Source organism: Pleurodeles waltl, chromosome 3_1 (genome assembly GCF_031143425.1).
Source record: "Pleurodeles waltl isolate 20211129_DDA chromosome 3_1, aPleWal1.hap1.20221129, whole genome shotgun sequence".
Classification (NCBI taxonomy): Eukaryota; Metazoa; Chordata; class Amphibia; order Caudata; family Salamandridae; genus Pleurodeles; species Pleurodeles waltl.
In genome coordinates, this window is record NC_090440.1 from 1,907,736,175 (window position 1) to 1,907,763,063 (window position 26,889).

Genomic DNA, 26,889 nt, shown 5'->3' on the forward strand with positions numbered 1-26,889 from the left:
CTTTCAGTTGCAATCTTTCTGATGAATATTCTATCTAACCGCAGATCCCTCACTAATCCGCCTCCCTGTTCTGGAACTGGGCTCTTTTCCACCTACAAAAGGTCCCAAAAAAGGTCATGTCAATCTGCCAATGGGCCCTGTGTCTGAGGGCACAGTCAGCCTAAGAAAGAAACTGATAGTGCACATGGGTTGTGCTTATATGCATCTTTTCCGAAGTGGAACAGCGACCGTACAGAGCCGCCCAACTCTACCTACCGTTGGACTGGAGTACTGCAGAAAAGTTTCCAGACTCAGTCAGATGCATGGGAGAATGTTCACAAAGTAAAGAATCTGCATTAAGCTAGAGTATCAACCAGAAATATTGTTACTGAAGGTAAGTAACTTGTTCAGGCCTCCTTTCTAGAAAGCAAAACACCGAAGGGTCACCTATGCCTTTCTTTAAAATAAACACATATATTCAAAACAAATGTACTAAATTTGGCCTCAAACGTCATTATGATATATGTTGAATGTACCCACCGTACAATTCAACATGAATTAACTAGAGCCTGATAAAACATAAACAGTGTATATGTTTATTATTAGATTAACATAGACACCTAGAACTCACAGCTTTTGCAAAGCACACATTATGACACAAACATTAAACAATTACAACGAAAAATATGAATAGTAAAGGAAATCATCAGCATCGCAGTAGGAATGTTGTCAACAGGTGTTTCCAAGTTTGATTGAGAGGTAGTAAAGAAGGAGTAGTATTGAATGTGTTCTGTTTCCACATCTGAATGCAATGGAGTTATGAGTCCTGCAGGATGATTGTAATAACTGTTTTCTCCTGTAGATATAATGGAGAGTGGGAGCTTGGCCAGGAGGTGCTCGATGACATTATTTACAGAGCTCAGCTGGAACTATACTCTCAGCCACTTCTGGTAAGAGCCAAGCTAGAACCCCATCATATGGCAACTTATTAAATGCATACAGAACTCTTGTGTGACTCCTGGGGTAATTGTTTTTTTTTAATAGTATTTGGCTCAGAAACCTTTTCGCTGTACTCACTTTGCAAACCAAAGCTTCCTAAATCACAAACTTAACAAAAAGTTAAGAAATACAAATTTTCCTCTACCCTGCTAAATACTCATCCATTTTGTTCCCCCAACTCTTCACTAGCTGGGGAAATGCACAGCATAATTGTAGCCTGGTAACTGACATGACGTGTTGCATGCCCATAAAGTATTGAGTGCCCACAGGTGCTCAGTATGATGCCTGTAGGATGCCAGGACAGGATGTGGTTTTGAATTGTTCTTCCTAACAGTTCCTACGTCACTTATGTAATGGTAGTATTGAATGTGAAGGTAACAGGCCCTTCCAAATTAGTGTTGTATTGATATTACTCTACAAGAGAGTTGATTTGCTATATTAAGTACTTGGTTAACTTGGATTGCTAGGTGTAGGATGGTAGAGAAGTTATCCTGATGAGGTTTAATAGAAGGAGGCTCACTGAGTGAATTGAGATAAGTGAGTATGAGACCAGGAAGAGTGTGCACTACCCAGACTCACAATAGTGGAAACTTCTTCTGCCATTGCCTATCTATAATTTATTCAAGTGCTCTGGGTTGCTGAAAATGAAACAATCAAGAGGAGTGAGATTCCAATAAGGGAAAGGAACTACATGGCAATATCAGCGTTATTACCTCCAACTATTGTATCAATGTTTATACTATACATGACCTACAGGAAATGAAAATACATTTAAAATAAATATTGTGTAAGGAAACTGTTATTCATATATGTTGAAGGGGAAGGAAACAGAAGTAAAGAGTAAATGAAATAAAATAATAGTGACAAGCAAAATTACAATATTATTCTATCATATTCAATAACAGTTGACCAATAACAAATGCTTTTGAGTTTATATTGCCCAGTGGGAGTAAAATAAAGTTCATATATGTCATACTATTTAGGAGGAGAAAATGTTGCCACCATCAACTACTACGTGCTGTGAGACTATGGGCCTCATTATGAGTCTGGCCGTTCATGGACCGCCAGACTCACTGTGGCGGGCGGACTACTGCGGTAGAGGAGGTCTGCCCGCCATATTATGACCATGACGGAGGTACCACGGTGGAAACTCCGCCACCAGGCCACCTGCCGGTCTCAGTGTTTCATATCCAACAGGGCAGCGCTGCAAGCAGCGTTGCCCTGCATATTGAGTCCCTTTCCGCCAGCCTTTGCTGGGAGGTTTACACCGCCAGGGAAAGGCTGGTGGAATGGGAAGCTTGAGGCCCACCTGCACTGCCCATGCCAAGTGCATGTACAGCTGCACCTGCCGCACTGCCATATTGCCGCTGGCTCCATTAGGATCCGGCATCAATGTAAAGGCCCTGTTTCCTGCTGGGCTGGCAAGCGGAAACACTGTTTACGCCCGCCAGCCCAGCAAGAAAATCATAATAGGGCCGTCGGGTGCTTCACAGCACTGGTGATGAAGTGGCGGCTGTACCGCCGCTCATAATCACCCCCTATATCTTGAACAAATATGTATTGTATTTATTACAACAACCTATTAACCTGTTGGGTGCCTGGGACAAGCTGGTCTCGCCCTCTGCCACGGTTACCGTGTGCCGAGAAAGAGACCAGTTAGTCCTGCACCTGGCCCACAGGGGGGAGCGCTAGTGCTTCCCCCCCATCCCTATCCCCCCTCCCCCAAAGTGGGCCTCCTACCACACACCCTCCCCTGGGAACGGATGGAAGGGAAATCACTTCCTCTTACACCCCTCTCCCCCTGTGATGTCTGATCACATCCGCGCGCTGACCTCATCAGAGGCCGCCCCCATCACGCTGGAAGCCATTTCTCTTCCGATCAGGGGGTGGGGCAGGCAGAGAGGCATGAAAGGAAAGGCTTTTCCTTTCCTTTCATGTCTTTCTGAGCTGCAGGAATGCCCACTAGACACCAGGGAGTTTTTTTTTTTTTGGTATTTATCATGAGGGGAGCGGCCCCCTGGACAAAGGTTGCTCCCCAAGGGGGCATTTTTTTTATAAGGCCATTTCTGCCCCAAGGGTTGCTCCCCTGGGGGCTAATTTATTTTAGGCCATTTCTGCCCCCCTTGAGAGGGGGGGGGGCAGAAAGCCTACTAGATGACCAGGATTAAAAAATAAAAAAAAGTGGGGTGCTGGTCAAAAACCAGCATTGGCATGGTTATGCCACCACCCCAACTGAAGGGGGTAACAGTCTTCCTCAACTCCTCCCTATCCATGACCCACCATGTAAACTCTTCCACCTCCTCTTGCTGGCAGACACTCCGCAAACTCCGGAAGATCTTCAAGTGGATCCCAGCAGACTGTCGCTGGACAGTCACCCATGCCTTAGTCACAAGCAAGCTCAACTATGGCAACGCCCTCTACGCCGGTACCTCAACTAGCAACATAAAAAAACTTCAACTCATCCACAATGCCGCCGCCAGACTCATTCTGGACCTCCCTTGCCAAGAACACATCTCCCAACACCTCATGACCCTCCCTGGTTAATCTTTTACCTACACTGCAGCGAAGAGCTAGAACAACCTCCCTCTGCACCTCAGACAAAGCCCGTCGCTCACCATCTTCAGGAAGAACCTCAAGATGTGGCTCTTTGGATGAGGCCCCTTCCCCCAGCACCTTGAGACCTTCCCGGTTGAGTAGCCGTGCTTTCTTAATACTGATTAATTGATTGAGTCTTTCGGCTCTCCACCCACACCCTAAAAGATCTTATGCCAAAGGCAAGCAGGAGGACATTTGATTATATTGGGTTTTGGTTTTACATTTGGGCCATGAGAGCTTGTCTAACTCTCAGAATCGTCCCACTTGGAATGGTGAAGGCTGCACTTTTTGGACTTTGGGACGCTGCCATCTAGAAAAATCTATGTGAACTAGACACGTCTGAAAACTAAACCTCTGGGTGAGTCCGATGTGGTGTGCTTCATAAGCACCCCGCAACATTTTCTTACCCACCATGCCCTGCAAACCTCCAAATTTGCTTGACGTCACACATTTTTTCCCACAATTTTGTGATGGAACCTTCCGGAATCTGCAGGAATCCACACAATCCCTACCACTCAGCATTGTTGCATCCCCGCTTGTCAGCCTAAACACCTTTTTTTCCCAAACTGTTCTTTTGGACCTGCTTTGGTTCCCCCTCAATTTCGACATGTTTTTGGCTCTTCCCTGTCACAGGCACTTGGCCCACCTAAACAAGTAAGGTATCATTTTTATCAGGAGACTGAGGGGAACGTTGGGTGGTAGGAAATTTGTGCCGATGTGGTGCTCCCACACCAAAATGTGGGAAAAATTAGGTTTTTTTTTTTTTTTTACCTAAATTTGAGATTTGCTGAGGATTCTGGGTAAGAAAACACTGGGGGATCCACACAGGTCACTCCTCCCTGGACTCCCTTGGGTATCTGTGTCTAGTTTTCAGAAATGTCTGGGTTTGGTAGGTTTACCTAGATGGCTGCTGAGCCCAGGACCAAAAGCGCAGGTGCGCGCCCGCCCCCCCACCCATGCAAAAACAGGTCATCTTGATGTGTCCATGTAGTGTTTTGGGGAATTTTCTGACGCCGTGGGGGCTAGGCCTACCCACACAAGTGAGGTACCATTTCTATCAGGAGATGTGGGGGAATGCTGGGTAGAAGGACATTTTTGGCTCCCCTCAGATTCCAGAACGTTGCGGCACCGGAATGTAAGGAAAAAGTGTTTTTTACGTTTTTTGTTTTTTTGCCAAATTTTGAGGTTTGCTAAGGATTCTGGGTAACTGAACCTGGTGAGAGTGCCACAAGTTACCCATCCCTGGGTTCCCCTAGGTGTCTAGTTTTCAGAAATATCCAAGTTTGCTAGGTTTTCCTAGGTGCCGGATGAGCTAGAGGCCCCAAAATCCACTGGTAGGCACTTTGCAGAAAACAGGTCAGTTTTCTTTGGGAAAATCTGATGTGTCCATATTGTGTATTGGGGCATTTCCTGTCGCGGGCACTAGGCCTACCCACACAAGTGAGGTACCATTGTTATCGGGAGACTTGGGGGAATGCTGGGTGGAAGGAAATTTGTGACTCCTCCCATATACCAGAACTTTCTATCACCGAAATGTGAGAAAAAAGTGTTTCTTTGCCAAAGTTTGAGGCTTGCAAAGCCTTTGTTGATGCCATTTTCAGGGACAAAACCACAAGCCTTCTTCTGCAGCACTTTGTTCCCATTTTAAAAAAAAACAACTACATTTTAGCTGTATTTTTGGCTAATTTCTTGGTCTCCTCGAGGGGAACTCACAAACTCGGGGTACCTCTAGAATCCCTACGATGTTGGAAAAAAAGGACACAAATTTGGTGTGGATAGCTTATGTGGACAAAAAGTTACGAGGGCCTAAGCGTGAACTACCCCAAATAGCCAAAAAAAAGGCTTGGCACGTGAGTGGGAAAAGGCCTGGTAGCGAAGGGGTTAAAAATATCATGCATGTAAACCATCTCCATTTGTACCAGTTATATTGATAGTATCAAGCTGTGTAATCATAAGTTGTTTTTTTCTGTCCCACCATTCCCTTTATTTCATTTGTGTACAGTTTAAGTGTCAAAGGGTCTTTGGTCAGTAGAAAAAAAAATCCTCCTAAACAAGTTTACTTCATGGCTCCATTTTCTCTTCTCCATTTTGCTTCATCTGCTCCATTTCCGTTTATTTGTCCGCAATATAATTTCTGCTTTTTTTCTCTGTCACTTTGGATTGAGTTATAAGCATTATCTGTATGATTGGAGGTTTGTCTTTATCAGCTTCATTTTTGTTTTTCCTGTCTGTAATATAATGTTCAGCTTTTTTCTAGGTAACATTCGATTGAGTTATAAGCATCTTCAACATTAGAAAAACATTTTTGTTGTTCTTTAATCCTTAGTCTGATAGCATGTAGTAATTAATGTCAGCAACCTTTCTCCTTCTAAAACAGTCTAGTATATAGTGTAAGCCGGAACAGGTTACATAGCTTAGAGGGTTTAAGCATTAGTGCAGGGCCTGGGGACCCGAGTAACAACGTTTTTGCATATAAAGGTTTCATATATTGTCTTAATGAAAATTACCCGTTCCCACAAAGCTTGATCTGACAGATCAACTAAAGAGTGTCTATTAGAAAAAAATGATTTAATTCCCAAGACAATTAGCATTTTATATTTTTAGTTTTCATCTTTGTTAATAAAAGTATACTTGCTTTCCAGAAAGAGGAAACCGTTTTGCATTAAAAACAATCTTGTGTGATTATTCAATAATTTGGCTTTTAATATTATACTGTGTGTCCACAATCTTTTATTACACAAAAATAATTTTTTTTGCAAAATTGATGGAGGCAAAAACTCTTAACATTAGATTTCCAAACAAAATACCGGTCATTGGAAATTAAAGAATCATTAACTGTGCCCACTTGTGACACCAGACAGAATTGTGTTTGTTAAAATAATTTTGAAGTGTACCACAGAAGAAAAAGTACAAGACTCCAATTTAGTCAAAATTAGTGGAAGTTTTATCAGTTGTTGATTTATCTATATACAATTTCAATATAGTCACTTTCATTTATTAGTAATAGAAAAATTATTCTAGTGGTAAATTAAACGAGTGCTAAAGTTATGCAGAGGACTTTGTAGATTTGTTATGAATTATGACACGCAGGTGAGAAATACCCACAGGTGAGAAACATCCAAAATGTTAATTTTGCCACTATATATTTTAGCAGCGTATTTGCCAAAGTAAAACTAAACCAGAATCCTTAATAATGCCCCCCCAAAAAATTGTCAGATTTCAATAATGCTTGTAATTTTGAGAGGATAATAGGATTAGCAGTCTGAGATTGAGGTAATTGAATAGTTAGAAAGGTAGGCATTGCGAAAGGATTCATATTTTGTCTAATGTCGGTCATTGAGGAGTTATAGTATATTTTTTCCAAAGGCTATAATTGGTAATAGTGCTAAAACACACCACCCTTTGGAGCCTATGGTTTGTTGAAAACAATGCTAGGTTTCTTATTTTTCCAAATAAAATAGAAAACCAGAGAATGCCTGTTTTTTTTTTTTTTTAAAGTGGCAAGGCAATGGATAGCATTGTAATTAAGTATTTCATTTTTAGAAGCTATGCTTATTTAACTGCATTTCTCCTAACCCACCAATGTATATAGAGAGGACATTAGCTAAATGTGTACTTCCTCACAATTTAAAAAAATGATTTCTGAAATATCTTTGTTTAATATAAAACCTAACAATGTAATAGATCAATTAAACTGAATCATACCTAAAATATGCCCCATATTAGCAAAATTATTATTAGTGGAAACTTCTTATATGTGTGTATTTAGTGAATAGCCAGTTATTTTAGTGTTCAGGACTTCCATTCAATATACAAGAATTTGTGATTAAAGGATTGGATACTAACATTATCATCTGCATATGCTGATTTGTTATTCTGGGTGCCATAAAGGTCAGTACTTCTTCAGTGGTATGATTTTATAACGTCAATGTTCCAGTGCTAAAAAAACAACAACAAAAAAAACATGCTGAATCTTCTTTAGTGCCACTATATAGTGTAAATGGGACCTGAAGGATCCCTGTATAATATTGTTTTATTTATGAATTATGAGTATAAAATTCTTTAACTGAACATATTAAGAATGTTAATAAAAAGTTAAGCTTATGCATAGTATTACATTTAAAATAATCTAGGATACACAGCTAAAATATTTTTCAGTATCTGTGGGTAAAAGACCTCTAAGATGCATAGAAAAGAGAAACATTTGCTAAAACATGGTACAATTATCTGGTATTATCTGAGAAGCAATTACCATGTTAAAAAAAAAAAGTTTATTTTGAATAAACTATAGTTTGGTCCATCTGTCAATGCCAACCTTTCAATGCATTTTAGTCAGAATTATCTAAAGTTGATATAAACATTGTTTTCTACCAAGTTTTAAGATCAAAACATTTACAGTTTCTTTAAAGGAAACTAAACGTTTAATATGAAATTAACATAAAATGCTTTTAATTTGGCTACTAATGTGTCAGAAAAGGTTTTTAAAATATTGGCCGGGGTACCATCAGACATAGGAGTTTTCCACTATTTCATAGATTTAATATTAACTTCCACCTTAGCTTTCGTGCTTTCAATTTGTAGCCATTCTGCTGCCTGAACTGAAGGTCTTGTCAACTCTACTTTGGAAGTGAAAATAGAAACCGCATCCAGAGATGGATTTTATGAGTCAGTATATAATAAAGAATCAAAAGTTTAAAATTCACCAATGAGAATTTTGAAAGAAGAGCCCAACTAGACATTTTGTAAACATTGTTAATGTTCTAAATAATTAGCAAGCAACTTATTGAAACAAATATTTGCTATCTTATCTCCATACTATCCAGCTATTTACTCCGATCAGCCACAAGAGAAATATGTTCGATGGCATGCTTGAAAGTATTGGTGAAGTACTTGTGGGTGAATTTCCCATTCATGAACTTGTTGCTGCGTCCTGCTTAATAGGTCTGGTAACTGATCGTCCATTCCTGGGAGATATTCTGCTAGTAATTGAATGTGAACCGCCCACTTCCAAATTGTATGAGCTAGAAGGTTCAATTGCGATGAATGTCCCCCCCCCACCTGTTTTTGCAGATAATACATTGTTGTCATATTGTTTGTACGGACTAACAAAATCTTTGTTGAGATGTGTAAAGAATGCTTTGAGTGCCAGAAAGACTGCTAGCAGTTCCAAATAATTGATGTGAAGAGTCTGTTGAATGGGATCCCATTTCCCCAGTATGGTCAAGTTGCTGAGATGAGCCCTCCCAACCTCTCTGTGATGCATCTGTTGTGAGAGTGATCTGAGGCACAAGGTCCTCAAAGGGCCACCCTTTTGAAAGGTTGGTGGGATTCCACCATTGCAGAGAGCGGTAAGTCTGGTGGTCCAACAACACTAGATCCTGAAGATGACCCTCTGACTGAGACCATTGTTGAGAAAGGCTCTGTTGCAGTGGATGCATGTGTTGTCTTGCATGAGGAGCTACGGCTATACAGGAAGCCATCATTCCCAACAGTTGTATCACAAGCTTCACTGTGTAAGTATGATTCTCTTGTAATTGAGTTATTAGATTTTGAAAAGCTTGAATTCTTACTGGGTTTGGATATGCTAATGCTGACAGTGTTCAGAATTGCTCCCAGGTAAGGTTGTATTTTTGATGGTTGAAGATGAGATTTGGAGTAATTTATTAAGAACCCCAAATTGTGTAGAAGATTGACAGTGTACTGAGTCTGTTCCTGGCAAGTATGAATTGTATTGGCTTTTATGAGCCAATCGTCTAGATATGGGAAAACATGTATGTGCTGTCTTCTTAGAAATGCTGCTACTACTGCCAAGCATTTCGTGAATACCCTTGGAGCTGTTTTTACCCCGAATGGTAGTACTTTGAATTGGTAGTGCTTTCCTGCATTGACAAATCTTAGATATTTGCGATGTGCTGGATGTATGGGAATGTGGAAATTAGCATCTTTGAGATCCAATGCTGTCATGTAATCCCTTTGGTGTAATAGGAGAATATCATCTTGTAGAGCAACTATATGAAAATGCTCTGAGAGTATGTTTAGATTGAGATGTCTGATATCTAAATTGGTCTTAATGAACCATCCTTTTTGGGTATGAGGAGGTAAATTGAATATACTCCAGACCCTTGTTGGGATGTAGGTACTGGTTCTATAGCCCCTTTGAGAAGAAGGGACTGTGCTTCTTCCTTTAACATAATGAGATGGTGTTGAGAAAGTTTGTGGGAACAAGGAGGAATGTTTGGTGGAGTGGATATAGGTTCTAGACAATAACCATGTTGGATAATTGATAGAACCCACTGATCTGTGGTGATGTTGGACCATTGTGGATACAAGTTTACCAGTCTTCTCCCACAGGAGATGTATGTGCTGTGGGGATTTGTAGGAGCTCACTGTTTTGCTGAAGTGAAGGAACCTCTGGAAGCAGATGTTTGACCTCTTTCTTTAGTATTAGATCCTCTGCAAGAGCCTCTGAATGAACCTCTGTTATAGAATTGTGACCCTTGTTTCTGTTGTTGCAAAGTGGATGGGTCTGTGGTTGATGGTTTGAAACCCCCTCTAAATTGTGGCTTATGAAAAGTACCTCTAGTGGGTGTGGTGTATAATGCGCCCATATCTTTAGCAGTTTCTGAGTCCTTCTTAAGTTTATTTATGGGGGTATCCACAGCTGGTCCAAATAAATGCTCCTTATCAAAGGGCATGTTTTATACAGCTTGCTGTATTTCTGGTTTAAAACCTGAAGATCTTAACCATGGATGTCTCCTGATTACTGTGCTGGTGGTGACCCCTCTTTCTGCTGTATCAGCTGCATCAGTAGTGCATCTAATTGCATTATTAGAGATAGCCTGCCCCTCTGCTACTATTTGTTGCCCTCTTTTCTGATGTTCTGTTGGAAGAAATTGCAACATCTCTTTCATCTCATCCCAGTAGGCCCTATCACCTCACAAGGAATGCCTGGGAATTTGCAATCCTCCAGTGGTTCGCAGCCATTCTTTAACCTGCTGTCTAATCTTTTACTTTCATTGTCTGGAGTAGGAGCATCTCCTGTAAACTGACTATTGGCACGTTTTCTTGCCACACTTACAAGCTTCGAGTCAGGGGGTATTTGCGCTCTAATAAAAACTGGATCAGAGGGTGCAGGTTTGTACTTTTTATCCAACCTGGGTGTAATTATTCTTACCTTGACGGGGTCCTTAAAAATGTCTGTAGCATGTCTGAGCATGTCTGGAAGCATAGGGAGACATTGGTAGTCCTTGTGTGTAGATGTTAAGGTATTAATCAGAAAATCCTCTTCAATGGGATCTGTATGCAATTGTATGTTGTGATACGCAGCTTACCTAGCTATCACTTGATTGTAAGCAGAGTTATCCTCAGGGGGAGAAATCCCTCGCTGGGTTTATATCTGGGTCATTAGGGGAAATGGGATCAGGATCATATAGATCCCATGGGTCTACATCTTCTTGAACCTCACTTAAGTTGATGCGGATGATGTTTGTGAAGAGAACTGTGTAGGTTAGGGTGAGGGTGGTGTAGAAGGAAGGAGAGGAGAATGTAGTGGTGAAGGCTGAGGTTGTTGTGCAGCCCTTCTTGCTCCTTTTCTTTTGAGACTTTTTTTAGGTGCAGGTTCAGTGTCCAAAGTCTCCTGAAATGTAAGCTTTCTTTTAGTCATTACAGGAGGAGAGGCTATGATCCTTCCTATTTCCTTTTGTATTTGATGTTTGTGCTCCTTAGTGTCCATAAACTCTAATGAGAGTTGTATTGCAGATGATTCCTCAGTAGCTGCAGAATGTTTAGTGCAGGCAGTTTTCAATTTCGAAGGTTTTGTCACAAAATGCTTGACTCGGACTGAAAATGTCAGCTCCAAAAGTGGTGTTACTTTTTCCGGCTCCGAGGTGGAAATGTCCGATCTCCAGCTTAATACCGAAACAGATGTAGCAGTCTGTTTGGTCGATGCCAAATGCAATTTGGTCTTTTGTTTCGGTGCCGAACCCTAAGGTTGGTCATCCTCATCCATTTTTTGGCTCCAACGATTGCGGAAGGCAGTGGAGGACTGATAACCAATGCAGTAGTCTTTTTAATTGCCTTTGTTTGGGGTGATGGGGTTAATGTACTCATGTACTGCGCCGGTGATATAGACGGGCTGTCGACATTAGAGTATGGATCCGAGTCCGAATCTGTAATGGAGACGGGTGTGTCTTCTGTGGACTTGGACGCCATCTCCAATCGACGCACTCTTCGGACCTAGAGAGTCTTTTTCAATCGAAACGATCTACAAGTATCGCAGGTCTCTTCTCTGTGCTCCAGAGACAGACACCGATTACACACCAAATGCTGGTCGGTGAATGGACATTTGGCGTGACACCGAGGACAGAACTGAAACAGAGTTTGTTCCATCAGCCTAACAAGTAGGCCCTAGAAGGTCGAGGTCACCCCTAAGGGTGTGGAATCGACCCCAACGATCGGATCGACTATAAAGTGTAGAAGACGCAATCAAAACTATTCCGACAGTTATAGAAAGTTAAAATAAAGTTGAGAAGATACCCAGCCGAGCTCTACCATAGCAAGAGGAAACACTTCAGAACGAGACGACGGAAAGAAAACAATCTATTAAAGGACTCAATGCCTATGCGCAGTATCACAGAGAGGAGGAGTCACTCGAACTCGTGACTCGAAAAACAACTTGTAATACTCCGAGCCCAACATTAGATGGCGGACTTATGCAAAGCATGTGTATCTACATGCCACAAACAGATGTCTACTGGGTAAGTTACATTTACTCCAGTATTGGAACTTTCATAGATTCACATGCTTGAATCATTCCCCGTCGTCGTGATGGGAGTCCCGGTACAATTTTCATAAGTAATGTTAAAACATATTGAAGAGAAAAAGGCCCTAGGCCTCTTCAATTTGATAGTCTATCAGAGTCATTTTGTGAAAAGGACCAAACTTGATCCTCCACCAATCAGGCGACAGCACCCTTCAGAACCTCCTGAGAGAAGCTCTAGCACCTCAGATTTTCTACCGCACGTCGTGCTAGGGAGTCTCCTCAGAGCTCTGCTCTGTTTTCACACCTTTATTCAGCTCTTTTTCTCTCAGAGAAACTCTTTTATTTGGATTTGTCAGCTATTTTTCAACTATGTCTGACAAGGAAAAGAAAAGTCTCTTTAGAGACTGCAAGACTTGTGGGAAGAAAATACTTCATTCTGAAGATCCTCATCAAGATTGCATTTACTGCCTCTATCCAGATCATTCAGCCAAGGACTGTAAGATTTGCCGTACTTTTTCTTCTAAGACCTTAAAGGATAGAGAAGGCAGATTATTAATATGGCTGCAGAAACTGAAGCATAGAAAGGATCCAGTTTCTGATTCTGAGAGTGAGGAATCATCAACATCCAAGAGATCAACTAAAAGGGCAAGATCACGCTCTAGATCTCCCTCACAAACCTCAAGGAAAGCCCTCAAAAAGACTGCTTCAGGGTCTTATAAGGGTCGCAGCCCATCTTCTTCCCCAACTAAACTCTCAAGTAAAGAGGGGAAAAAACATTCTTCCAGTTCTGAGAGGCACAGGAAATCCTCATCTGTTCCACCATCTGTGCCTTTCAAAAAGCCATCCTCTGTGACTGGAAAAAAGGCCTCGTCGACGGATTCCCCGTCGACGGCACCGTCGGTGGGCGCATTGCCGACGACAACAGCTACTTTAGGTTTTCCATCGTCAACGGCTCCGTCGGCGATATCGTCGATGAGTACTCCACCGTCGACGAGAACTGCAACGACGACATCAGCGTCGACGACCATCTACACCTCATCATCGTCGACGGCGCTGATGTCAGTGTCCGCTTTACCGTCGTCGACGGTAGACTCGTCGGCGAAGCTTGCTGCTATTAAAATAACGGTGCGTCCAGCGTCGACGGCACCGTCTACGACAAAGTCAATTTACACGTCGTCGACGAGGGAAAAATATAAAAAAAGAACAGAAAAATGAACTCCAACCCACACTTCACCTAGTAAGGTATCCTCCCTGGTACCAGTACATCTTTTGGAGGGAGATGAAGATTCAGATGAAGATGGGCCTTTTGGAACAGCCCACAGCCCCTCTGAATTGAATGTAAAATACCAGGAAGAGGAAGAATATGAGGAAGCTTATGATCCCCAGGCTTCCTTGGAGCATCAGCAGTATCAACAGGGAGCGTATATCCCTTCCGACCTGCTTACTGGCCTTAGAGCCATGTTGGTGGATTACAACAGAAGGTTTCCTCCACAAGGAGAACAGCCTCCTCCATCGCCCATTTCTGGTCTTTCTACTCCACATCAAAGACCAACGTCTTTGCATCTCACAGATGTGGCCACCCCAGACATGACAATTCCCCAAGACACTGACATTTCAGAAGGAGATCAGGAAGAAGGAGAGCTCATAGATACTCACTCAGAGTGGGACGAGTATATTATTCCTGCTCCATCTTCTCCTTCTCATTCGAAGGTGGAGTCCTCACCTGAAGACATTGGAGGTTTTCACAATCTCTTACAGAGGGCAGCCAAGTGTTTTGCATTACCGCTACCTACGAAGCAAACAGATTGTTTCCTTTATGATTTTAAAGAGCCCTTCCAGAAGTCTGTGCGCTCTATCCCGATGGTGAACTACCTGTGGGAAGAAGGCCTTAAAGTCATGACTAATCCGGCAACAGTCACAGCAGTTTTACCACGTCTGGATAAGAAATACAAAGCTCCTGATGATGCCCCAACATGCTTGACAGGCCATCCTCCTCCAGATTCAGTAGTAGCTCAAGCGGCTCAAAGAAGATAAAAAAATCCTTCTGCTCCGATTTCCACGCCCCCAGATAAGGAGGGTAGGAGGCTAGATAACATAGGAAAAAGATTCTCCTCTATGGCCAGCCTAGTGCTTAGAGCTGCCAACTCCTTGGCTATTTTGTCTCGATACGACAGATAGCTTTGGGCGGATATTGCACCTTTCATTAATCAACTGCCGGAAGACGTAAAATCAGAGGCAAATAAGACTGTAGAAGAGGCTCAACGCACGTCTGCAGAGCTTATAGACTGTGCAATGGATATAGCGACCACTGCTTTCAGACAGCTTGCAGGTGCTGCTGTATTAAGAAGACAGGGCTGGCTCAAAGCCACCTCATTTCGTCCAGAAGTCCAGAATAAAATCCTAGACTGACCCTTTGATGGCCAAGCGCTATTTGGGAAACATGTGGACGAAGCCCTACAGTCAATTAAAACGGACACGGCAAGGTCATTAGGGACCCTGCAATATCGAAAAGCGTCCTTTCGTCCTAGGGGGCGTGGCCAGCCCTCTTACAGAGGGGGATATCAACAACAGAGATACTCTTCCTATCCATCATCTTCACAACAATATTGGCCATACTACTCCCAAAGACAACCGACTCAACCAGCCTATAGTAGACCGGCAGGCCGTGGACGCTCAACCCGTCCCGCTAAAGATTCAGCTCGTAGAACCTGATGTTTTCGAGGCGCCGGCTACGCCCAGTCCTCCTCCTGTCACCCTGGGCGGAAGAATTTCCTTATTTCTCAGTCAATGGCAAACCATTACGTCAGACAAGTGGTTCCTACAATTAGTGGAATGGGGCCATACTTTAGAATTTGTCCAGAAACCTCCCTCCAACCCTCCCCACAGGACTCCTTCAAGATATCCTCAACAACTCAAAGAAGAGGTCTACAAGCTCCTTCTCAAGGGAGCTATAGAGAAGGTGCCTCTGGATCAACGAGGAACAGGATTTTATTCCAGGTTCTTCATGATTCGAAAAAAGTGGAAGGATTGGAGGCCGATCCTCGATTTAAGGCAACTAAATGTATACCTAAAGAAGCAATCGTTTCGAATGATCAGCCTGCAAGACGTCCTTCTGCGTCTCAATCAAAGAGATTTTATGTCATCGCTAGACCTCAAGGACGCATACTTCCACATACCAATCCACCCTGCCCACAGAAAGTATTTGAGATTTACCGTAGCCGGGAGCCATTATCAATATCGCGTCCTTCCCTTCGGGCTCAAATCAGCCCCAAGAATATTTATCAAATGCCTAGCACAAGTGGCAGCCTTTCTCAGGAGAAGAAAGCACCAGGTCTTTCCATACTTAGACGATTGGTTAATAAAGCCAAAGACTTACACAGGAGCACACAAGTCAACAAGAAAGTGCGTTTCTTACTGACCAATCTCGGATTCACAATCAACTGGGAGAAGTCCAACCCTCTACCAGTACGCAGTATTACTTTTCTGGGAGCAAAACTGAACACGGAATCCGGCATCGCATGTCGCACGTTAGAGAGACAACAAAGGTTACTAACCCTAGGGAGTTTCATACACAAAAGACGAAAGGTTACAGTCCGTCTCTTCAAATCACTATTGGGCATGATGTCTTCATGCATACCTCTGATCCCTCTGTGTCGGCTAAAGATGCGCCCCTTGAAGGAGCAGCTAAACCGTCAATGGCTTCAAGTATCAGGAACTTTCGAAGACCAGATACAAATAACTCCGATAATGATCAAAACCCTCAAGTGGTGGTCTCAAAAGCATCATCTCTCAATCGGTCTCTCGTTTCTTCAACAGCCAGCCCCGTGGACCATAACAACATTTGCCTCACTGGAAGGCTGGGGCTTAGTATTACAGGACCTGAAAATAAGTGGCAAATGGCCAACTCATCTGGCATCAAGGCATATCAATTGGCTAGAACTCAGGGCAGTGCACCTCGCCTTACAAGAGTTTCTCCCAAGAATCTGTGGATCGCGAGTGGTGATAAGAACGGACAACACCACTACGATGCACTATCTCAACAAACAAGGAGGTACAAGATCTCTCACCCTCTCCAGGGAAGCCCAAGCGATCTGGAACTGGGCCTCGCAGCAAGGCGTCACACTATCGGCGGTGCACTTGCCGTGAATAAACAACAAGGCAGCAGATGCACTCAGCAGACAGAAATCGGACTGTCACGAGTGGGAACTAGACCAGACGGTACTAACCCAGATTTTTTCCCAGTGGGGAACACTAACAGTGGATCTGTTTGCGAAGAAGGACAACGCCAAATGCCAGTTCTTCGCAAGTTGGCATCACCAAAAGGGATCTTGGGGGAATGCGTTTTCGATAGTCTGGTCAGACATCTTTGCTTACGCCTTTCCTCCCATTCCGTTGATCCCAAGGGTCCTCACGAAGATGAAAACAGAACCGTGCACTCTCATACTGATAGCCCCGTACTGGCCGCGCCAACATTGGTTCACAGAGCTCCTCATTCTGTCAGTCAAACCTCATATTCCACTGGAGCCGTTACCTCATTTACTAACAATGAACAAAGGCCAAGTTCGACACCCCGATCCGCAGTCAATGCGGTTAGCAGCATGGCTCCTCACCACAGAGAATTTGCGCATTTGAACATCTCGCAGGACTGCAGAAATATTTTGTCACAGGCCAGAGCGGATAGCACTAACAAGGCGTATCGGTGTAAATGGAAAAGATTCTGTGCCTGGTGTCATCAGCGTCAAATCGACCCTCTACTTTCACCACCAGAGGAGATGTTGCCGTATCTCTTAGAGTTAGCTCGATCTGGCCTAGCACACTCGTCCATTAAAGTTCATGTAGCAGCCATAGCTGCATACAGGCGTTCAGATGACACACCCTCGCTCTTCTCTTCTCGTCTGATTAAGAGATTTCTGAAGGGGCTGTTCAGGGTTTACCCTCCTTTCAGACCTCCACCTCCTTCGTGGAATTTGAATATTGTTTTGGCACAACTGATGAAGCATCCATTTGAACCGATCCACCGTGCTTCCCTCAAATACTTGTCGTGGAAGGTTGCCTTATTGATAGCTCTTACATCAGCTAGGCGGGTCAGTGAGGTGCAAGCGCTCTCCATCCAAGAGCCATTCCTGCAGCTTAAACAAGATAGACTACTAATGCGCACTAACCCGCATTTTATTCCAAAGGTTCCGTCAGACTTTCACATGAACGAACCTTTGGTCTTCTAGTCCTTTTTCCCTCATCCATCTACTCCAGCGGAGAGAGCATTACACTCTCTAGACGTGAAAAGATGCGTTCAATTTTATTTGGACAGGACTAAAGCTTTTTGGTGCTCTAATGAGCTATTTGTGGCGTACAATGCTCCTAGGAAGGGGTACCCGCTATCCAAGCAGAGTATTTCTAGATGGATCGCCTCTGCTATTCGCTTCTGCCATCAGGCAGCGGGCAAACCTTTGCAGTCATCTGTGCATGCTCACTCGACGAGAAAAGTCTCATCGTCAGCGGCACTGTTTGCCGGAGTGCCACTACAAGACATATGTAGGGCAGCAACATGGAAGAGCTGTCATACCTTCACTAAGCACTATTGCTTGGAGTACCTCTCGCACGTAGAGGTAGCGGTGGGCCAGGCGGTTCTCAGGATTCTCTTCAGGTGAAGGTGAGCCATTTCTCCTACATCCCTCCATCCTACAAAAGTTATGCACATTGAAGAAAAAAAAAATGTATCTAAAGAGAACGCTATCATAATCCCATAAGTAAGCAGGTTGTCAGACATTGATCAGGTTACATTAGTGTCTTATGATGTGTTATTACTGGTTTGTTATTCAAATTTCATCATGTATCTTCACAGGAATATCTCTATATATATTAGAGATAAAAAGATACTTATATTTATATATATAGATATATATATATATAGATAGATGTGTGTGTGTGTGTATATATATATATATATATATATATATAATAGAGACATATGTCAGTACACTCATATACTTCATCAATTTATACATGATGATAAGAAGGGTTTGTGGTTTAAGATAACTTGTTTATTAAAGATGTTGTCATTTTACAATGTGCATAGTTATTGCTTTCTACTCTGATTCAAGCATGTGAATCTATGAAAGTTCCAATACTGGAGTAAGAAAATAAGTTACTTACCTGTAACTGTAGTTCTCCAGTATTGGAATCTTTCATAGATTCACATGCGATCCACACGCCTCCCCGGAGAAACTCACTTCACCTCTTTCTTTCTATTTATACATATATTCAACATAATATAAGCACTTGTGCTTGGAAAATCTGAGGTGCTAGAGCTTCTCTCAGGAGGTTCTGAATGGTGCTGTCGCCTGATTGGTGGAGGATCAAGTTTGGTCCTTTTCACAAAATGACTCTGATAGACTATCAAATTGAAGAGGCCTAGGGCCTTTTTCTCTTCAATATGTTTTAACATTACTTATGAAAATTGTACCGGGACTCCCATCTCGACGACGGGGAATGATTCAAGCATGTGAATCTATGAAAGATTCCAATACTGGAGAACTACAGTTACAGGTAAGTAACTTATTTTCTTTCTTCATTTCTCGTGTAGCAATATATTGTAGCTGTATTGGAATGTAGAAAATATCTTTGCTATACAATATACAGAGTGTAAGGAAGTTAGTAAGTGTCAGGATATTTGAAAAGGAGGTAGGAGAGGAGGACTTAGGATGAAGGAGCTTATCAGATGCCTGGATAGATTTGTGAATTTATGAAGCGAAGTATGTCAGGTGAGCTAGGATGGAAAACAATAAGGTTGGAAAAATATTATTCCTAATAGAGTTTGTAGGAGGAAGATGGGTATGGTTAAGGGTGAGTGCTAAAGACAGTGAAATTGGAGTAGGTTGGTAAAGGCAAAAGGAGACTGGCCTATGGCAGGGAAAGAAGTGTTAAGACATGGAGATGCTTTGAAAATTTGTAGAAGGTCAAAAACGAAAGGTCAAATTGTCATCTGTATCACGTACCAAGGTCTTTCATTAAGTTAGGGATTGATAGATTGTGGTGTGAAAAGGGAGACAAACAAATTATTTTCAGCTATAGTTTTAGGGAACATTCAGTTCTTTCAAGAATGGGAGTTGTACAAAAATAAGAAAAGGTCAGTTTAGAGAATACCTTTACTTGCACTGTGATATTCGAGAGTGATGATGTTTTTCGTAATATTCTTTTTAATGTTTATTTAGATTTTTTTGCATCCTTTTTAGATCAGCGAGGAGTATTTAAAACTAGGATTTGGATTAATAAAATGATGGAGAGAATTGGAAGGTACTAAGTGTATGAGTAGTAAAGTAAGGTAAAGGAAGAGTAAGGAAAACTGGCTAGCATGTGCAGCCACCAGGGACACCTGTCTAGCAAACACATTCCTTCACTCAATATACAAATATATCAGTAGTAATGAAATTAGCCGTAGATATTATCCACTAATCAGCAAAGACAGAATAAGTTTAAAGCAAATCAGCATGAGAGAATGCATATCTATAAATGAACAGCAAAGTTGTATTTAATTGCGAAAGGATGGATAGAGAAAACCAGGTAACTAGTAATGATAAATGCCTTCTTCAAAATTAGCTAACTCACCCAGAAGAATTGGTCCTGTTTCACTCTCCTAATGAGCAAAGTAGTTCTTGTACAATGCAAGCAAAGTTAGACATGTGGTGGTAGTCTGTTTACAATGTTTAACATACTGGGAAAATCGAAAGGGCACGTACCAATACAGCAGCAAAACCGAGGTGAGACCCCCAACAAAGGGCCTGATTTAGACCTCAGCCGACGAGTTACTCCGTCACAGCAGTGACGGATAACCCGTCCGCAGAAATATGAATCCTGTAGGATATTATGAGATTTAAATTTCAGCATGGTGTTAACTATGATGTCATCTGTTATTTGTGATTTTATCTTTAACATTATATGTGTAGTCATGGGTAGAGCACATTCATGGTGGGAGTTAGATGAGTAGCTTACCATGACGGGTCAATTTCAGATTTTTTAGTGCAGCTGGAACGTCCTCCAAGCACATTGCTCATGACTTCAAACATAATGTCTCAGACAAATGACATCTTTGTTGACATCAATAAATATGCTTTTGAGCACTCTGACAATTGACTGCTACTGCATCTTATGTCCCTGAGATTCCTGCTTTTGCTGTGCATACCACATTTTAGCCACCGACACCCTGAATTCAGAGACTTTTTTGGGTGATCAATTTTGTCTGATTTCTTTTAAAAAGTTTATTTTTTAGCCATGGATATGTTGAATTAAACTCCGCTTCTTGCAAATAAGGAGCTTTTTTCCTACTCCACAGTGATGCTCTATGATTCCATTTGCCTCCACCTCCTTCCCTGTTTTAGTGTGTGCTACCATTTGGCTGCCTGAGATTTTTTTCAGTGGAGTGATGTGAAGGACCACTTGCATCTTCTAATGGTGCACAGAACACAAATTTCATTTGGTTTCATCTTGTGCGAGTTTGTGGTCTGCAGAGTGCATGATATGAAAAAGCTGCATCAGTCAATCATATTTGTTAATCAAAATAAACATGCTTTTTGGATGGGCTGGCTTACCTATTCTTAAACCAACCTGTCAAAATATACAAAGGATGATCTCTTTAAAGCCCCTGTTGACTCATTTTTGGAATACAGATATCTAAAAAAAATACTGAAAAATATGTGCAACAACCCACATGAAAGGCAAGTGTTTTTTTCTACATGAAACTTAATAGACATTTGAGGCATTTGTTACAAGTAAACAAATTTGAGTGATTAATTTTAGTATCCTGATCAAAACAATTTATAAACCATACAATGACAAATGCATGTTCACAATTTTAATAGGACATCATTCCCATATCTACAGTGTGATGTGGCACAAAACTGCATCTTTTTCACAGCCATCAAGATTTTTCTGGAGCACCCTCCTGACCAAAACGAGACTTCCACTGGCCTGGTATTTGTTTGTGTGTGGCACCCTATGCCTCATTAGTAGATACCTCAAAGGTTCAACATCTATTTTTCCTCTGTGGTATGCGGTTTGTGGCCTGGCAGTTTTGTGCAATGAAGAAACCAAATTAATAAGATATTTTTCCTATCTATTAGCCACAAATCTTCCTTAAGATGCAACGTAGCCAAATTTGGTTTGAAAGTACCAGCCATCCCAAACACTTGGGCAGTACCTGCAGAATGATCGCTCAGAATGCCTGTATTACTGAAAAAACTACGCAAAGTGTATGTTAAAAAAGGCTTTTAGACTTGTGGCACAATTAACACATTGGCGTTGAGTATCGCTTGGGCCACGTCTGATTTTAGGTGATGTATATTATATATTCATCTGTAAGTGCCATTAATGTTTCACTCATCAATCAGTGGATAGTGCAGCTAAGTCAACTTCCTGTGCTATTTCAGACCTCTGTTTGGCCTGCACGACCAGGGTGGTTTTATTGTGCTTTTTTTGAGCCACTACCATTTCCACGGCATAGAAGACACTAATCAACCAAAATAATTCTTGTCCAATACTTCATATGTTGTTCAATGATTTCTTTTATTTATTTTGATTTCAAGTGGACCCAGCCAACATGTTTCGTTCCATCCTAGGAACTTCATCAGGGCCTCTTACTTAATCATAAATGTCAGCCACGCCTTTGCAGCTTACATTCCTAATATGAAAAGCAATTCATAATTCTATGGGCTCAAAGTGAGTGAGTCATTGCAGATAAGGGCAAGGCTAATGGCGACATGATTTCATCAGCAACCCGTCTGTTCGAGCTTCTCATAACAGATCATTGCACAACCAGACAATGGCGTCGTACTTGTTCCATATTAAACTTCCCAGGAGCTGATAAAGTTATATCTAAACTTCCAAGTCCATTTCCCTCCACATCATTCACCCCACAGTCCATTTACTGTTCCCCGGTACCGTCTGTAGTCGTCTGCCTGGGTTTCTCCTAGCAAACAAACATTCATTTAGTAGCATCACTTCCACCAACCGTAAACTGTGAATGACCACTGTGTCCTGTCTCTGGTGTGCCCAGCGAGGAAAATTAGTGTTTGCCTTGAAAGAATATGGAACAAGTACCATACCACTGTAAAGGAGTTTGTACTACAGAAGAAGACTGCAGCCTTCCCTTTATCATTTGGACAGTTTACGTTACTATAAACTTTCAACTTGGGAGATGTTGCAATGCCAAAAACTACCTACTTGATGACATTTGATGGTTCCTCTTCATGCTTTTAAAGATATCCCTGGCTTGATAAATAAGTTGCTCAAGGCTCAGATATTAATCTTATCCCTTTTACCATTCCCCCAACCAGAAGGGGCAGTGGGGGAATCCATTGCCTTCTTATGTCTGGCAATATTACCTCACTTATGGAAATGAGAAAATCTGCATCACTCCATTCACATGATTGGTTTGCCTTGATGCCATATATACAACCATCTCTATGATTAGCTGGGAAGCGCAGTAGTAAATTATGACATGCATCACCACTAAGCCCTAGTTATTTGCGGATTTATATGATTTAATCATGGAAACCCAGGGAATTTAGGATCAGATGTACGACCCAGAGTTTTGTGAACTCATAAATTGTGACTCATTTGCAAGTCGCAAAACCACATGTACTTCACACTGTTTGCGATTCCCAATGGGGTCGCAAATGACCTACCTCATAAATATTAATGAGGTAGGTCGCAATTTACGACCCCTTTGGGAATGGCTGCACTCACAGGGATGGTGGCCTGTGTGGGACAGCAGACAACCATGTCTGTGACTGCGTTTAAATAAAGCAGTTTTTTGTTTTTGTTTAATGCAGCCCGTTTTCCTTAACCCCTACGGTGCCCTGGACGAGGTGATCTCGTCCTGCACCTGGAAACTGGGGGAGCGCTAGCGCTCCCCCCATGTGCCCCTCCCCCACCAAAGGCAGGGATGGAAGGGGAAGCCATTCCCCTTCCACCCCTGACCCCCCCCCTGTGACGTCAGCGCGCATGACGCGCTGACAATCACAGAGGGCCTCCTCCCTTTGCATTTCTCTTTCGATCACGTGGGGGAGGCCCAGAGAGGCTTCAAAGGGAAGGAAAGGAATTTCCTTCCCTTTGAAGTCTCTCTCAGCGTTTCAAAAGCCGGGGGGGGGGCAGAAACCTCTAGGCACCAGGGATCATTTTTTTATTTTTGTTTTGTTTTGTTTTTATGAGGCCAATCTGCCCCCAAGGGGGACAGAAACCACTAGACACCAGGGAGTTTTATTTTTATGTGAATTTCACACAAGGGGAGCGACCCCTTAGGCAAGGGTCGCTCCCCTGGGGGGGGAATTTATTTTAGGCCATTTCTGCCCCCCTGGGGGGCAGATCAGCCTATTTTGATTAGGCCGGTCTGCCCCCAAGGGGGGCAGAAACCACTAGGCACCGGGGATTTTTTGTTTTACAGATGGGGAGCGACCCCTTGGGCAAGGGTCGCTCCCCTGGAGGGGAAAATTGTATTTAGGCCATTTCTGCCCCCTTTGGGGGCAGATCGGCCGATTTTTGCTACGCCAATCTGCCCACAAGGGGGGCAGAAACCACTAGGCGCCAGGGCAAATTTTTTGTTTGTTTGTTTGTTTGTTTTTTTAGAGATGGGGAGCGACCCATTAGGCAAGGGTCGCTCCCCTGGGGGGCAAATTGTATTTAGACCATTTCTGCCCCCCTTGAGGGCAGATTGGCCGATTTTCGGGACATAAACCACTGGGCACCGGGGATTTTGATTTTTTGCGCCAATGTCACGCAAGGGGAGCGACCCCGTAGGCAAGGGTCGCTCCCGGGGAGGGGTTGGGGGGGTAGGGGGGAATTTATTTTAGGACATTTCTGACACCACCCCCCACCCCCCCCCGCAGGGCCGGCTGAGCTAGAGGCCAAAATGTACAGGTAGGCACTTTAAAAAAACACCTCTGTTTTCTGTCAAAAATTGTGATGTGTCTACGTTGCGTTTTGGGGCATTTCCTGTCGCGGGCGCTAGGCCTACCAACACAAGTGAGGTATCATTTTTATCGGGAGACTTGGGGGAACGCTGGGTGGAATTTGTGGCTCCTCTCAGATTCCAGAACTTTCTGTCACCGAAATGTGAGGAAAACTTTTTTTTGGGGGCCAAATTTTGAGGTATGCAAAGGATTATGGGTAACATAACCTGGTCAGAGCCCCACAAGTCACCCCATCTTGGATTCCCCTAGGTCTCTAGTTTTCAAAAATGCACAGGTTTGGTAGGTTTACCTAGGTGCCGGCTGAGCTAGAGGCCAAAATCTACAGGTAGGCACTTTGCAAAAAACACCTCTGTTTTCTTTAAAAAAATGTGATGTGTCCACGTTGTGTTTTGGGGCATTTCCTGTCGCGGGCGCTAGGCCTACCCACACAAGTGAGGTATCATTTGTATCGGGAGACTTGGGGGAACATAGGATAGCAAAACAAGTGTTATTGCCCCTTGTCTTTCTCTACATTTTTTCCTTCCAAATATAAGAGAGTGTGTAAAAAAGACGTCTATTTGAGAAATGCCCTGTAATTCACATGCTTGTATGGTCACCCCGGAATTCAGAGATGTGCAAATAACCACTGCTCCTCAACACCTTATCTTGTGCCCATTTTGGAAATACAAAGCTTTTCTTGATAGCTATTTTTCACTCTTTATATTTCAGCAAATGAATTGCTGTATACCTGGTATAGAATGAAAACGCACTGCAGGGTGCAGCTCATTTATTGGCTCTGGGTACCTAGGGTTCTTGATGAACCTACAAGCCCTATATATCCCCGCAACCAGAAGAGTCCAGCAGACGTAACGGTATATTGCTTTAAAAAATCTGACATTGCAGGAAAAAGTTACAGAGTAAAACGTAGAGAAAAATTGCTGTTTTTTTATCACCTCAATTTCAATATTTTTCTTTTTCAGTTGTTATTTTCTGTAGGAAACCCTTGTAGGATCTACACAAATGACCCCTTGCTGAATTCAGAATGTTGTCTACTTTTCAGAAATGTTTAGGATTCAGGGATCCAGCATTGGTTGCACAAAAAATCGTAAAAATGGGGTATGTCCCAGTAAAAGGCCAAATTTGTGTTGAAAAATTGGGTTTTCTGATTCAAGTCTGCCTGTTCCTGAAAGCTGGGAAGCTGGTGATGTTAGCACTGCAAACCCTTTGTTGATGCCATTTTCAGGGGAAAAACCACAAGCCTTTTTCTGCAGCAACTTTTTCCCACTTTTTTGAAAAAAACGAAATTTTCACTGTATTTTGGCTAATTTCTTGGCCTCCGTCAGGGGAACCCACAAAGTCTGAGTACCTCTAGAATCCCTAGGATGTTGGAAAAAAAGGACGCAAATTAGGCTTGGCTAGCTTATGTGGAGAAAAAGTTATGAGGGCCTAAGCGCGAACTGCCCCAAATAGCCAAAAAAAGGCCTGGCACAGGAGGGGGAAAAGGCCTGGCAGCGAAGGGGTTAAAGAAAAACAGGATGCATTTCAAAAACAAAAATGAAAAGTTTTCTTTTCAGTTTTTCAGAGCAGGCAGCGGTGCCTGCTCTGAAATTGTTTTTTTCGCTACCATTCACAAATGGGTTAGCAAATGGGTTAGCACCAGTTGAAATTGGTGCTAACTGCAGTTGTTTTGTGACTGCATACACGGTCACAAAACAATCATACATTGCACTGCGACTCGCAAATAGGAAGGGAAGACCCCTTCATAATTGCGATTCGCAAACCTATTTTGCGGTTCGGTAAATATATTACCTAATCGCAAAATAGGGTCTGTACATACCAAAATCCTTTTTTCTTGTCACAAACGAACCGATTCACAGAATGGGGCCATTTGCAACAAGAAAAAAGCAACATACATGTGGCCCTAAGTTCCTAGAAGAACGCCCTAAAGGCCACTATCTACTATTAAAAGCACCATCAGAGGACCTTGTGTGGATAATTCTGCGTAAAGAAACTAAGGCAAGGATACCATCTTTTACTAGTGCAGTTCTTCCGTTTACAAGTAATGGAAACCGGTCTTAATGATTAAAGTCTCTTCTGAGAATATTAAGCACAGAAAACATATTTCCTGCCAAGCAATTACACACTCCAAAACACCAAACCCATGTGTCTGTCATTAGATCAGCAGAAAAGTCTGCATCATACACCCTCCACTAACTTGGGAGTAAAATAGATTTAAACCAGTTAATGCAAAGCACTGAACATTTCTCAAAGCAATTCAGGTATTCCATTACATGTGGATCTGAGAATTCAGGGTGTCATAAATAGGTAAGAAGATCATCCGCTTACAGCGAGATAAGAGCTTCTACTTCTAGAACCCAATCCAAACCTTAAACAAAGGGGTCTTTGTAAAACCACACTGTGAGAAAACAGGGCTGATTGCAGAGGCCCCCCTAACTTTGTGCCCCCATTTTTCACTTTTTGCTGGTGTTTTTCTGACTGTTGGCGCCCTGGGTACTGCTAACCAGTCCCAGGGCATGTGCTCTGTATAAAATATGTATGCAAATTAGGCTCCTTATAATTGGCCATGTCAACCTACCTATAAATCCCTAGTAT

At 42.5% G+C, this 26,889-nt stretch overlaps 1 protein-coding gene across 1 annotated transcript in view; it reads left to right on the forward strand.

Annotated features, from left to right (window-relative positions):
- The window catches only part of HYCC2 (hyccin PI4KA lipid kinase complex subunit 2), a 575,783-nt gene that overhangs the window by 424,190 nt on the left and 124,704 nt on the right, over positions 1-26,889 (forward strand). The window contains exon 10 of the mRNA XM_069226082.1: positions 842-929. Coding sequence (XP_069082183.1) covers positions 842-929 — 88 coding nt within the window. The remainder of the gene's footprint in view (positions 1-841; positions 930-26,889) is intronic.